This window comes from Podarcis tiliguerta (assembly GCF_965153285.1).
Source record: "Podarcis tiliguerta genome assembly, chromosome: 11".
Taxonomy (NCBI): domain Eukaryota; kingdom Metazoa; phylum Chordata; class Lepidosauria; order Squamata; family Lacertidae; genus Podarcis; species Podarcis tiliguerta.
The window spans coordinates 39,760,449-39,775,833 of record NC_139544.1 but is presented as its reverse complement, the minus strand read 5'-3'; the positions used below and the strand labels follow the sequence as shown (position 1 = coordinate 39,775,833).

The following is a 15,385-nucleotide window of genomic DNA, read 5'->3' as shown; positions in this document are numbered from 1 at the left end:
AATTCAATCAATATGGCCACCAAGGCTACAATCAGTAGACATTTCCTTGGAACTCATTCAACTCAATGGGATTAATTTCTGAATAAACACACAGAGGATTGCGCCACACAGTTATCTAGACCACAAACAGAATGAAGTGGACTCCCTGTTCGTTTAATGGATTATTACATTGCCATCCGCACTGCTGTCAGTAGAGAATACGCTTGAGCAAACATATTTATGCTGATCTAATCTTTGTATGCCACTTTTTCGTTCCTTGGGAATTCTAGCAAGAAGCAAAAATTAAGTCCTTTCATCAGCATTTCTACCTTGCCTTAATGCTTGTGCCAAAGAAAAGCATTATTCTTTACCTTGGTGGTTCTTGTAAACATGGAAGATTTTGAACATTTTACTGGTGGAAATGGGTCATAGGAAGGAGATGGACAAGCCAACTAACAAATGTTTGTTATTAGGAAACTTGCAACTATCAATGTAGTTTGTAGGTGGAGCCAGAGCCAGTGATACGTGCAGCCAACTAATTATAGGTTTGTTCCCATCTTTCTCCCTGCTGAGTTCTACAAAGGCAAAACTGAAACTGAGGAGGACAAAGTTTGCAGCCAGCTTAACTGGTTGTAAAAAGGTAGGCAGGTGGGGGCTGGTCATGGGTAAACTCGGGTTGGTGAGGAAGTGCCTTGTCATCCTTAATGGACACCCCCCCCCCCGCCCACCAACACTGGTAGTTGAAATCCAACAGCATCTCAAAGGCACCACATTGGCTACCACTGCCCTAAAGAATACTCTTGCTCTATGCAGGTATATAGTTTCATGGATCCCTATCCTTCAGGCTCATTCCTTTGCTTCTCCTTCCAAGTCCTGAGCCTCATACCAGTATCATACCTGAGCATTATACCTAAGTGGTTAAATTATGAGCAGAGAAGGAATTGCTTTAGAATATCAGCACTCCTTCCCTCCACTGCTAACGAAGTGGGCTCTTAGATCTGAGTCAAACGCAGGACTTCTTTACGTGAAAAATATACCCATTTTCTTCCCACATTATTTTTGTTCGGCTGTGATCACGAAGGTCTGACCAAAATGTTATTAAAACCAAGTATTCTTCCTTAAGTAAACCACGAATTTAAGACATCAAGCCCAGCAAAAGGGCCTGAGTTATCTGACACCTCCCACATTGTTACAGAATTCTAAGTCTGGCGTGTAAAATAAATGCAGAATTCAAATGCATAGTGGTTTGGTTTTTCTCAGAAGCATGTAAAACAGTGCAAAATCTACTGGGTTTATTTCCATATATGAGTGCAATTGGATTACAGTTTATGTATTTATTTTATTTAGCCCATTACAAAATCTTATCTAATCTTTATCCCTTACTTTCTTCAAAAGAGTTTAGGTAAATGCATATTATTTTCCCCCTTTAATTCTGACAACAGCCTTGTAGTGTAGGTTAGGCTGAGAGAGAGTGACTGGCCCAAGATTCCCCACCCCCCACCCCCATATGCTTTGTAACTGAGCAGAGATTTGAATCTATTTCTCACTGATCTGGGCCCTGTTTCATAGTAAGCACTGTACCACGTTGACTCCCATAATCATGGAATAACTTCAGCTCCTTTAACTGAAGTAGATAGAGGTTCAGCATAATGCAAATGCTTGTTTGGATCCAGAAAGTCCCTGAGTAGAGTTCTACTCGTGTAAATCTCCTGCTGGGGGGCTGGGAGACAGATTTTCCCCATTGTCCCCTTTACCCTGCAGCCTCTGCGCCCTTGCAAATCTGCTCTTGAAGGTTTGAGGATCCTCTAGAACAGCATCTGAGTTGGCTGGGGCAGGAGGCTTCAGGGGGAATCGCTGAATTGTTTCCCCTTTCACAAGCAAGAGCCTCTCTGCTGGACAAAAACCCTTGCAGAGCCAGGTAATGTCTTCATAGATCTGACTAAAATGGCCAGTGCTTGAATTACGGGGGGGGGGGGGGCACAGGAGGCCTTGCCCCAAGAGCTACTGTTTTTACAAATCTATGGGGCACCGTCATTTGGCCAAAATTGGGGAAATGTGGAGAGGCAGGCTTTGTAGATTTCAGTAAGTCCCCTGTCACACAGAGACATCCTGTTGCTTTGTATATGTTTAGGACTGAAAGTAATCTGCACACAGAATGCACACCGTTCAATGCCAGTTCTACCCAAGGCTAAATTGCAATGATATATTTTGCAATCTACATGCATCCTATTACAAATGGATGTGTTTTAGCATAGCCACTTAAGTTTCATGAGTGAGAAAATAAGAGACAAGAAGAGATTAATCTGCTAGTTCAAGATGGTATGCCAGTGAAGCAGAATCAGAAACAGATCTATAGCCATTGCATTCCCATCCTGGTAACCTCTAGCCTGTAGACTGCAGTCCACCTGTAGCAATGTTGTCTCTCTGGGTGCAGGGCACATGCCAAACACATTTATTTAGTCAAGACATTCCATTTAATGACAAGGAGCTCCCATGAAGTGATCTTGGTTCTTGTTTGTGATGAAAACAAATTAAAGCATTTGAGGTTCAACATTTTTTCTCCTTGTCATCACATGCATTAAGCTGTTGCCATTTAATTTGCTTTAGATTTCAACATTTTTGGTTTTTACTTTCCGTGGCTTTGCAGAATGCCTTTGTGCAGGAATGAACTTTCTGCAAATAGGTGGAGAAAATTCCACAGACAACTTCATCTTAAATTGTTCTATTAGGTTGTTTCACACTTTTCTCAGAAACAAACCAATATTTTCCACTACCTTAACTCAGTTCTTATGGTGTAGCCAAACTAAGTTATCTGACAAGTACACCAGTATGATACTCAAGTTTTCAAACACTTGTTTGCAAAAGTCACACTTGGATTTTTTAAGGTGTACACTTAAATCATAGATGCACTCTTTAAAATGTGTGGAAGGCTCCATTTGACCTCAAAATAACCAGTTTTTCCCCTAGCTATTATATGCATAATGAATGCTTGTCTCATCTGAGTGATTTAAGTCATCAACATATAGCATTTTTTCAACAGCTATATAATCTACGTCATTTCTATAGGTCACTATATACAGGGTGTGGATGTGGTTGTTCTTTTGCAAATTTATAGCAAAACTGAAACAACCATTTAAATTTATGCTACTCAACAGCTTGTCCTGAAGGACATTTAAAAAGTTAACAATATTCTGACCATTTTTGCAAATGATCATACAACTTTTAAAAAGTAAGCTATTTTATTAAAGGTTATAAATTATACTAAAAATATAAAAAAATACAAAGCACTTTGACTCGTTAGAAACTTCTAAATATGCCTTTGCTGGTTGAAATCTGAAGAAGTCCAAATGCTGTGTGTTTTCAATTATTTTTTAAAATGTCAGTTTTGGAGAAAAGCTTTGTGTAATTTATAGAGTGTCTTGAATGTGTGAGTACATTTTACATTTCAAAGTTAGGAGTATTGCCTTTGAAATGTGTTTTCCATAAATATGGATTCATTTTTATAAACAACAAACATTATTTTACAAAGTTGGTGAAAGATGGAGCCGTAAAGGAAGATGAAGTCAATGACACACACTGGCTAACACACCTGCAGCCCTAATTTGGAAAAGGGACTGAGTTCTAAAATTCCAACAAGACAAAAGAAACAGTAAATATCAACATTTTAATTTATTACGCTGTCATTAACTGGAGGATTAATACCTGCAGAAAATACTGAGCACTTGGTTTAAGAGCCAATATGGATTATTCTTGAAAGCACTGTGTCACAAGCTTTCCACAATTAATCTTCTTTTGTCCCCAGAAGGTTTAAACTCCATGTAATTATAATTCTAATAAAAGCATTTATTTATTTCAGAATGATCCTATGCACACAGATTTCCAAGTAAGAGAGAGGCTCAGAGAGTTCAGCAGGGCTTACTCCTAGGTGAGTGTGCACTAAGCAGTGTGCCTAATCTCAGCATTTAGACTTTGTTAAGTCTCTCTCTGAGTTTTTCCACCAGACACCCTGACCCACTACGGATCACACCAGTGATGTGGATATGAAATTACAGTTTGGGGGAGGAGGGAAATAACAGCAACATGAGATCACTAATGCTAATAACCACAAGGACTGGATTCTTTGTATCACTGAATGTTTCATCTTAAAAACGACTATAGCAACGTAGAAAGAGTGTGCTAGGGAATTTGCCTTATCCAAGCGATGCTTCCCTCTTTACCAGAGGGGCACAATGACACCACCATGAACAAGGTCACGAGTTTGTAGCAGAGATGTGTGCGGCGTGCGATGCAATTTGAAATGTCAACTCTGGTATTTGTGCACCCCGTGCAGAGTGCTGTAAGAGCACGTTAACCCAGATTATATATAAATCAAGGCAGCTACCCCAATGAAAAATTAATATCCCATTTCCCCCATTCTACTGCTCTGTAATGTACACTCTAGAAAATGGCACGGACCTGCTTACTGCAAACAAAGTCAGAGATCATAAATGGAGCTGTTGTCGCCTGCCAGTAGCAGCTCTCCCGCTGACTGATTGCAAGAGGAAGTTGTTCTTCAACAGTGATGTCACTCTGTGATCTGTCAGTCTCCATGTAGCAGCAGCAACAACAACACAACCTATAGTTCACTCCATAGGAAGCAATTCAGCAGCCCTTTCCCTGCTTCATATCTCTTTCTGGAAATCAATTAACCGCATCTAATCAAGGGTCAATTTATGAAGCTCTCCCACCAAATTAACCGCCAATAATTTGATACCATGTGTGGGAGTGCAGAACTGTGCCTCTCCGTCCCTTTCAGATCCCTCTAAGCCTTTAAATCCCAGAGGACTCACTGTAATAAAAAGCAGGTTATCCTTGAAATGTTTTCATAAAGTGATGTGTGCATATGAAGCGGTTGAGGGGACTGGAGGGAAGATGGAGAAGGATAGATGGATCCTTTGCTGTGGACTTGCTCACAGCACCAGATACCAGGGGAGTATTACTACACAGTTCCACCTCAAATCACCCACGTGCTTGGTTCCTGTGTCTTTTAAAAAATACTTGCCTTACTTGCAAGGCAAAGGGAAACTAGTTTGCTTGGATTCAACCCCGCTTACCTCTACCCCACCCCCTTTTAGCCTGGGCCTACTATGGGCAATAAAGATCTGGGGGTCAACAGACAACGTCAAAGGATTGCCCAGATCAACCAGACCCCTACCCTAATTCGCATCCAGTGCCCAAGCTAGTGCCCAAGCACCACATCCAGCGGCCCTCTTCTGCCTCATCTTCCGGTCCCCGGTGGCATCATTCCTCCCTGCCTGCCTGCCTCCCAAATCCCTCCACCTCCCCCCAATGACCCCCTCGATCCCACCCCCCGTGCCCTCTCCCCCTACGGCCCTGTCAGTTACCCCTGGCTTCCCATCTCCCCCATGCTTGCACCGGCCCCATGCTCCCTTTCTATTGCCCCCCGTCCCTTAAAGCTCCCCTCCCCTGGGGGGATTCTTCCCCCCACAAACACCCGACGCCCTCTCTACAACTTAACGGCCCCCCCCCCGCGCTCCGTCCAAGGATCCTCCTCCCTTCTTCCCTCACCTGTCAGAAGGGGTGGGATGGAGGAGGGTGGCTGAAATGACCCTCGGCGCGCAGAGCCCCTTCCCCGCGCCCCTCCCGCGTACCGTCTGAAGCCCTGGAAGGACGAGGGCCAGGACATCCTGGATTTCTTCAGGCCGGGCCGGTGGCCGGTCTCCAGGGCGAACGACGAGCGGTCCATGGCGCGGCTGTACAGGTAGCGCTCCGTGTCCGAATAGCCCCGGTGCCTCACTCTGCCGCCGCCGCTGCCCCCGACGACTCGACCCCGGGCGGCTGTAGGGAGAGGAGGGGCGGGCGGCGGCGGCAGCGGCGCGGGAGGCGGCGGCGGCGGCGGGCACTGGGGCGCCTGCGGCTGGTGCACGAGGAAGTGGTGCTGCTGGCGGAGCTGGTAGCGGCAGTGGTGCTCGTGGCGCCACAAATGCTTGGGCGCCGCCGGGCTCCCGTCGCCGGGGCCGCCGCCGCCGGGCTCCGCCGCTTCGACCAGGCTGGGGCGGCTCTCCTCAGCCTCCATGCTGGGGCCGCCGCTGCCGACGGGGCAAAAGGCGAACAGAAGCGCCGCGCACCCGCTGTCCTTGCCGCTTGCCGAGCTGCAGACGCGCTCCTTCGCTGATCGCCGGGCGCGCTCGCTAAGCAACGGCGGCGGGGCTGCCTGCCTGCGCGCCTGTCCTCGCCGCGCCTCGCCTGCTCAAGCCCGCCTTGCGCCACTACCGGGCTGCTGCTGCTGCTGCTGAAAAGTTGGACAGCTCCCTGCGCCGGCTGCTGCCAGGCGGCGGGGAAAGGCACTCCCTCGGCGTCTGCTCGCCAACTCGGCCGCTAGGAGACGACGTTGCCTGGCCTTAGGGCTGCCACTTGCCCAAGGGGCGGAGGCGGCGGCAGCCTGCGCGAACCCAGAGCCCCGGAGGAGGAAGGCAGAGCAGCGCCCGGCTGCAGCCAGGGAAGCAGCCGCCGCCGCCGCCGTAGCAGCCGGCATAGACCGGAGTGGGCGCCTGGGGCTGAGCAGCGTGGACGCGCGGCGGCCGAGACTGCTGCGCTGACCTAAGCGGAGTTTTCCTCCAGCTCCATAGCCTCCAATCGCGTCTCCTCCGCCTCTGCGAGCTCCCGGGAGAGGGACTTCTCGCTGCCTTTCTGCGCTCGCCTCTCCGAGGCTGCCATTCGGTCACTTCGCGTTTTTAGACAGACCCACCCCGCTCTCTCGCTCTCTCTCCACCCCCCCCCCCCTTAAGAAGTCACTTTGGGTGGCAAAGTTGCACAAAGTCGACGTCGCTGCGAAAGGGAGTCTGGGTTTAAGGAGGGGGGTGTGGAGAAACAGGGAGCCGAAAGCTGTCCCATTTCCTCTTCTGCCCATCCATATATTTGGGGAACTATTTCTCTCTCTCTTTTTGCAACCAAAGCGGGGAGGGAGGCAGAGGTCCTCCATGCACCAGCGTTCTCCAAAGTGCTCCCCTTAAGGCTTGAAATATTAAGCTGCTCCTCTCCCCCAGCCCTTCCTCTCCCCGCCTTTCTCTAAGTACTCCTGGCTGCGAATTAACACCGCGGAGCTTTAATTATAATGAGTTCTGCGTCTTCCGTTACGAATAAAGGATAGGTCAAGCTCTTCCATTATTATGAACCACCAGTTTCAGGAGTTTGTGAATGCCGGGGAAAATGCCTTTGAGCAGCTGATTCTCTGTGCGTGACAAAATAAAAGATGATTCCACTGTTTAAAAACAGACCCGGCTAATCAAAGTGGATTTTATTTTAAGCAGTAAAATGCTACTATTCTAAAATAAACTCATAGGACTAGGCGAGAGAGGTCTCCTTTAGGGAGCAGCAGCTGTGAATCCTCTTCTCTGTGTTTCAGATTACCTGCGATGAGAGCATCTAGATCCCAGGTTATTATGAGGGATAGGAACAAGATCAACACAAAAGCGTCTGAAATGCCCTGTTTTTCTTGTCTGTCTATAAAAACAAACAAACCTTAAAAAAAACAAAACCTCTCATAAACTTGAATCTATCCAAATAATAGAATTGACCCTAAATGTGAATTTGTGTCTCCGGCTCAGGAAGGCATTCAGACACATGATTAAACCAGTTCATGCAATGATTACATCCACATAAACCAAGGCAAATAGATATTGCACAGAAGAAGAGTTTTGCTGAACCTGGCCAAAGACTCATCTAGACCAGCCTAAGGCAGTCTTCACCAACACGCTGCCCCTGCTGTTTTGGACCACCACTTCCATTAGCCCCAGCATGTAGAAAGTACTACCATATTTGGAAGTGGTTCTATTTCACTTTCAAATGGATGGTCACTTCACTATTAGAGGGTTACTGAGGTGAGCCCGCCATCTTTCTTTTTCACAAATGTGCTCCAGTCAAGTGACCCATGCTTTGCACACAGCTGGAATGCTACCCTAATGTTTTGGTTCTGTGCCCGGAAAATGCTAAAATCTTCATACCCTGCATCTGGGGCTATATGCATGTTTTTCAAGAGACATAACAAGATATGAAGTCTTAGAGCTTTGCAAATGAATTAAAAATTAGGAAGTCACTGGTCCAGATGGCACCCACCCAAGCTTTGTTAAATAACTCAAATATAAAATTCCTGATCTTCCCAATGAAAATATGCAACTTGTCCCTAAACTTGGCCTTTTTCCTAGACAACTGGAAATTAGCCAATACAATGCCAGTTGTTGGTTTTTTTTAACTGCATGCAGAAGGATCAAGAAAAATATAGGGCAACCGCTTAGCATCTGAATAAAGTGGTGAACAGCATTATTACAGATAGAATTATTAAGCATATAGAAGAACAAGTTTTCTGAGGAAGACACAGCATGACTTCTGGAAAAGGAAGTCCTGCCTCACCAGCCTTTTGGAGTTCCTTTAAAGTGTTATCAAGTATGTGGATGGGGTAATTTGGTAAACAAGAGATGGGAAGTCTTTTTGGCCTGGTACACCAGGTTCCATTATTATTATTATTATTATTATTATTATTATTATTATTATTAAATGTATATACTGCCCTTCATCAAAAGATCTCAGGGTAGTTCAGAGAATAAAATACAAGATAAAACACAAGTAAATACTTGGATCACAGCCAATCCAGCAGGGTGGAAATGACTGCCCAACACGAGATGAGCAGCAACTTCAACTCTACTGATCTACAGGGATTGTCTACACCAGCGTTTCCCAAACTTTGGTCTCCTGATCACTGGTCCTGCTAGTTAGGGATAGTGGGAGTTGTAGTCCAAAAACAGCTGGAGACCCAAGTTTGGGAAACCTTGGTATACATGATCAAGTTTTGCATGGGAAGCTCAGTTGTGCAGCCAATCTATATGCATCCCTATCTGCCCCTCATCTGATATCAGGTGTAGAGTAGCCATAGTTGGGGTGAAATGGCCTTTGGGGGCCAAATTAGGACATGCGATGGGCCAACTTTGGACCACAGGGTGGAGCTTCCCAACCGCCATCAGCAAGGGTTCCTGAGAAACTTAACACATGGAATCAGAAGGCACAAGTAATTGATTAAACAAGAGGAAGCAGAGAATAGGAATCAATGAAAAATTCTAGAAATAGAGGGAAGTAAGCCATGGGGTCCCCCTGAGTGTTCATAAGTGATCCAGAGTTAGTGATGACCATCGTGGTGACCAAATTTATAGATAATACCCAGTTATTCTAAAAATGGAAAACTCAGGCAGACTGTGAAGAGTGCCAAAGGGATCACTCCAAGTGGTGGATGAGCAACAAGAAGTGGAACATGGCTCAGTGTAAATAAATGCAAAGTAATCACACAACGGCAGAGAATTCAAAGTTCACATATGCATTGATGAAATCTGAGCTTGTGGATTAACCCAGGAAAGAGATGTTGAGGTTGATGGTTCAATGAAAGCCTAGTATATGGCAATTGAGAAAGAGACAAAACCCACACTAGGGAAAAGTACTGAAAATTCAGCCTCCAGTATTGCAATGCCTTTCTACAAACCTATTGTGCAGCCACATTTTGAATACTGTGCACAGTATCCCCCCTCCATCTCAAAAAGAGTATTGTAGGAATGGAAAAGGTGCAGGAAAGGCTAACTAAAATTAACAGAGGCTATGACAAAAGGTGGGCAGGCGGAATGGGAGGAGCAGTTATCAGGTGGGAACACCCATGGCAGGGCCACCCACTCCCTGAGCCAACAGATGCAGTCACTACCAGTGCAATCCTATGCAGGTTTACTAAAAAGTAAATCTTGCTGTGTTCAATGGGGCTTACTCTCAGCTAAGTCTGGACAGACTTTCAGCCTAGATCAATGTCCTTGAAGTTTCCAATACACATTCAATGGAGCTCATTTTGCTAAGGAATTGAATGAGTTCTTGAATGAGTTCTTGACTAAGGCCCAGTTCCTACTAAACCACGCAGTGTGGTTGATGTTTTCTTATGGTTGCTTCCTACACCTCTCTGGTAGCATCAGACTGGAGGAACTACATCAGAGGGATAGGATCATATGGGAAGAACTAAATGGTTTCTAATGCTGATGTAATCCCTCCAATGTCATCCTGCCCTGCCCTTCCATATTGTTCTTCTATTCCTGTGTTACCTGAGTGGGAGTACAATGGGACACAGCTCCAGGAAAGTGGCAGCCACACTGCTCTGGTAATGTGGGATCTAAATCTTAGCCAGTCTCATTTAAGAACAGTTCCTTTATATAATGGGCTCTCTAAAGTCTATGGTATATTTATTGAAAACTTCAGACAAACCAGCCCTGTGTTTTGCAGTTGCACAGTTTTCACACAGTATCTGGTTTACGGCAGCAGCATCCTTCTTCTGAAAGTGGAAAAAGAATTCAGCAGATAATCGCTACAGAAATACACTGGAAACATGAATGAATAAACAGAAGAAAGCAAGGCTTTTAAATCACGGAGGCCTGATTAAGAATAAAAGATGCAGATACATTTGAAAACCACATGTCGTAAGAGAGAGAGGACAGTGTTACCAAAGCAGACAAATACTGCAGCATAAATTTAAATAAAGCATTTATCGTCCATTTCAAACAAAGGGGCAATGTAAGATAAGGCTAACATTAATTTGTCAACTTCAACATGCTTTCTGAAGTCATATAGAGTGGTAGGGAGAAAAAAATTAACACTGAAGAGTCTCTGAATGTCCTACATGATTACACAATTTACAGACCGATCCTACGCATGCATGCTTGGAAATAAAACTCACTGACTTTAATGGGACTTTCTCCCAAGTAAATGTGCTATTGAAGGCCCATTCATTTTTCCTCTAGTCAGCTGCTTAATGATAAAATCAAAACATGGTGATTTAAAGAGAGCTAACCTTTTCCCCATGACATTTTTTTCTGATTTAGGCTGCAATCCTATGCACATTTACCAGGGAGTAAATCTCACTGATCACAATGGGATTTACTTCTGAGTAGATACATTGGGCTTGTGCTGCAAATTACCCTGTTCCCAAAAGCCATTACTTGCCCCATTAGAGAAAACTTATGTGCATCCATACATTTTCCCCAATATGGAAAACAGCAGCTTTGGGAAAGGAAAGTAATGGGATCTTTCATCAGGAAAACAACAATGGGAAGAAGAGGCAAAGCTCTTCCCCCAAATGCAATCTCAGCCCTAGGTCCCTCTTCTCCCATGATTCTTTTATACAGAAATGTGATAGATCACTTTTTCTCATTAAAAACCCTACACATTTTACAGCTTTTTCTTAGACACAAATTTGTGTTAACCAGATTTGTCTCAGTTTCAAACTGTACAACATGTATGTGCTTTCTGAAATCCTTCACATTCTTTAATAATTCTTTAATCAATACATTCCCAGTTGAGAAGGATCACTTCAGATTGGAGAGACACAGAGGATCTGATAAAAGAAAACTACAGGATCAACCCAAGTTATATTAAAATATCTCCACAGAGAACAGCTGACAGAGAAAGTAATATGTAATGCCTTAAAATAGACCCAATTCAGCTAGTTCCACCAAAAGCCGTTCAATATTATTCCAGGGAAAGACAAAACCTGCATCCTGGTCTAGCTCAGAAGCCCTGTGCAATCCCATACGCAATGCAAGTGAATTCATATGCTATGTGAGCCACGCAGCCTTTGCAGATTTCACATTTCCATAATGTATGTAACAGAGATGTTATACAAATAACACGCAAAAGATGCATGGCTATCTTCTTACACCTAATGGGCTGTATCTTATTTTTCTAACCAGCTGTCTCCTTTTTCCATGCTGCAAATCAAAGTGCACTTGTAAACTCAGAGGCGCTTTCAAACCTACTTGCAATGCTTCTTATGTAAGAGAAGAAAAAAGAATCAAAGGGGAAAACAAATGCTTTCTACAACAATACCAGTTTTGTTTACGTGTCCTGATCATTTTACAGGCCTACACAACTTGCAATCCATTAACCAGAATGCAGCCAATATATTTATGTCTCTATGTCTTCATATGTCCCTATAAGCAGCGAGTCCTGCATTGCAGGGGGATGAACTAGATCAGGCATAGGCAAACTACGGCCCTCTAGATGTTTGGGACTACAATTCCCATCATCCCTGACCACTAGTCCTGTTAGCTAGGGATGATGGGAATTGTAGTCCGAAAATCTGGAGGGCCGGAGTTTGCCTATGCCTGGACTAGATGACCTTGATGAACCTTCCAGCTCCACAATTCCTTGATCTTATAGACAAATTTGTGGAGGACAAGCCTATCACATGGCTACTGGCCATGATCGCTATGTTCCACCTCCACTGTTAGAGGCATCATGCCTCTGAATACCACTTGCTGGGAGTCACAGGTGTGCAGAGTACTGTTGTATTCATGTCCAGCTTGCAGGTTTGCACAGGCATCTGGTTGGCCACTGTGAGAATAGGATTCCAGACTAGATGGGCTACTGGCCTGATCCAGAAAGCTCATATTATTTTATGGTGGCTCAGCAGAGTTTGGAAAATTCATGTTTTGTGCCTGCCCACGACTGCAAGAGCAGATGTCATGTGCCTGGAAGGCCACAGTATATGGCTGATAATAAAGATGACTGACTATGATTTTTGCAATCTTAAGTTCAAGCTGCCCCCTTTCTGCATCAATTTGTGTGTTGTTTTTTTAGAAAAATCCAGACGAAAATTCATACATGTTATGCACATTTCTAACACAACACACTTCTGTATGTTATCTCCATGGATATACTTTCTGTGTATGCAATTTCCCTTAACATATGTGATTTTGTGCCATTTTTTGGCTGAAGAACTGCATTGAGTATCAAAGGCTGGCTATGTTTCAGTTTGCTCGTTGTTCCAGGAAATAAAATTTGGTAGGTTCACATTAGCTTGCCAGTTGAACACATCCCTCCCCCATTCCTAGGTAGTAAGACTACATTTGGCTTAGAGAATCATAAAGAGGGCGACATCTTCACTTGGCACCTCGGACAGCTGCATTCATTACTGCAGGCAATCACCTTGGCCTGTTCCTACCCTCCATTTCATCTGCTGGCAGTAGCCAAGTCTGAGAAACTGTAGGAAAGTTGAAATGGTTGGTGGCAACCCAGTCTCAGCTGTGAAAAAGACCACAGATGTGGATGGACACACTCATGGGGGGCACTAGAATGCACTATCAGGACTCCACTCAAACCTGGAGCCAACCCTGTTCATAGTTTGTGTTGACTCTGCCTAATACAACTACAGTCGTGTTCACAGAAGATGGATTCTCCAGACTTTTTTTTTTTTTTTTAATGGTAATCTGGATTTGAAACTGTTCTTGTGTTTGTTTTCTGCGTAGCATCAGTGTTCTCAGCTGAAAATGTTAGATGTGTCAAGCAAAAATAATTGTGGATCTCATTCATCAGACAAATTATTCGAATCTCATCAGTACCGCCCACTGGAGCAAAGCTGGAGTTGTGATAGCTTTCAAAGCAAGAGAAAAATGATTTGCATATTGTGTCCCAAGGACAAAAAGGCAGTGAAGGGGCAGGCAGAGGTGTGTTTGTGTGTGTGTGTGTGTGTGTGTGTGTGTGTGTAAGCAACACAGATCAAACTGTTCATTGTAAAAAAGAAAGGGATGATGACAAAAATAGCAGTTGTCAGAAGACACACAAAAGATTTGCTCCTCCCAAAATGTTTTGAATAGCGCACTGTCTAGGGGGTCATAAAAATAGCTGAGGGGAAGGGGGTGTCTAAGTTTCCTTGATGAATAATTAGAGCCCCAGATGGCTGTCCTTCTTAATTGTAGTCAGGATGTGAAATTGTCTTTGGATTAATTTACACTTTCAAATCTGTCTTTGAAAGGCAATAGACAAAAATCATGAAAGCTGAAGTTCTGCTGACATTTCTAATATTAGTAGAACTCTCTACTACTGACATCCTTCCTCCCATTCCTCCACACTCTATGCATCAGGGATGGGCAACTTCAGATGTTGCTGAACTTGGAAGTTCATGCTGAGAGCTGGAGTCCAAAAACTCCTGTAGGGTGACCCTTTACCTGTGCCTGCTACACATGACGTTGTAGAGTGACTTGCCTAATCCTATATAAGTCCAAGTTTTATTTGAAGGACTTATTTTCTCGTGGTCCCCAACACAGATTTGGAATGATGAATTTTGCACCTTGTTCCTTCCAGCGCCAGTCTTTCCTTTTACCACTTTAGGGAAAGAAAATACATGCTAATTAAAGTGTTTATGTCTGTTCTGCATTCCTAACAATGTTTAGTTAGAAGTAAGTCCTATTGAATTCAATGGGGCTTAGTCGCAAGACTTTAAAATGCCCATACCCTCTATTTCTCAACCTGGCAAGGTTCTGTTGTAGAGGACCCCACTGCCTTTCTGGCTGTTGAGACACAACACACACGTTTTGTAAAGAAAAGGATGTGGTCCAGCCCTTTTGTATGTTTCACCAAAGAGCAAGTCCATTTCGTTGCAGCCATAGCTGGGCTGTTGCAGAGTGGGGGGAAAGGAGATAATGAAGACTGGTGAAGTTAAAAGCCAACAGAGAAGTCCATGAGAGGTCTGGAGGGTGGCAACATGAGAGCAGGCCTTTTCTGCAGTGGCTGTTTGTGAAATGCTCTTGCTAGGGAGGTTCACCTGGCGCCTTCACTACATTCATATCTTTAGGTGCCAGGCAAAAACTCTCCTCTATATCCAGGCTTTGAGCTTTAACTATCTGTGGCCTTTTAGAAGTGGGCAGGGTGTTTTTAATGTATTTCTCTCTCCCCTTGGTTTGACTGTATCTATGTGGGGTTGTTTTTGTTTGTTTGTTTGTTTGTTTGTTTGTTTGTTTGTTTGTTTGTTTGTTTGTAAGCTGCTTTGGGTTGCCCTAGGCAAGATAAAGCAACTGACAAATCTAATAAATAATAAAATAATAAGTACATGGGGTTAGAATTACAGCCTTAATGGAACATAGGAAGCTGCCTTACATCAAATCAGATCAGTGGTCAATATAACTCAGCATTGTCTATGCTGACCAGCAGTGGCTCTCCATGGTTTTGGACAGGATTGTCTCCCAGCCCTAACTGGAGACCAGGAAATGCCAGGGATTGAACCTGGGACCTTCTGCATGCAAAGGAGATGTTCTACCACTGAGCTACACGCCCTCCCCTATATATAAAATTAGGGCTTAGTGAAAATGGTGATGGGATGTTCTAATGGAAAACTTACCTGCTACAAAACATGTTCAGGGAGGAGCTATATGGGATGAATGTGTTCTCTGAGTCAAACTGAGGGCAGGTAGCATTGCCCTCACTCTTATATAGCTTTGTGTTGTTTCATACAGCCAAGTCTGGCTAGGATACATGCTGAATCACCATGCTGCTTGGCTACATGATTCCTAACTGGCTGGATACAATAGTCAAAGAATTATAATTGGCTTTGTTG

The 15,385-nt window shown here is 44.3% G+C and overlaps 1 protein-coding gene across 4 annotated transcripts in view; it reads right to left on the bottom strand.

The window, feature by feature from the left end:
* PDE4D (phosphodiesterase 4D) overlaps positions 1-15,385 on the bottom strand; it is a gene marked incomplete at its 3' end in the record, with an annotated part of 612,406 nt that overhangs the window by 405,981 nt on the left and 191,040 nt on the right. Inside the window, exon 1 of one of the 4 annotated variants that reach the window (XM_083403901.1) lies at positions 5,631-6,290. The exons of the other annotated variants lie outside the window; for them this stretch is intronic. Coding sequence (XP_083260027.1) covers positions 5,631-6,055 — 425 coding nt within the window. The 5' untranslated portion in view covers positions 6,056-6,290. Of the gene's footprint in view, positions 1-5,630; positions 6,291-15,385 lie in introns of those variants that run through there. 4 annotated transcript variants of the gene reach the window in all.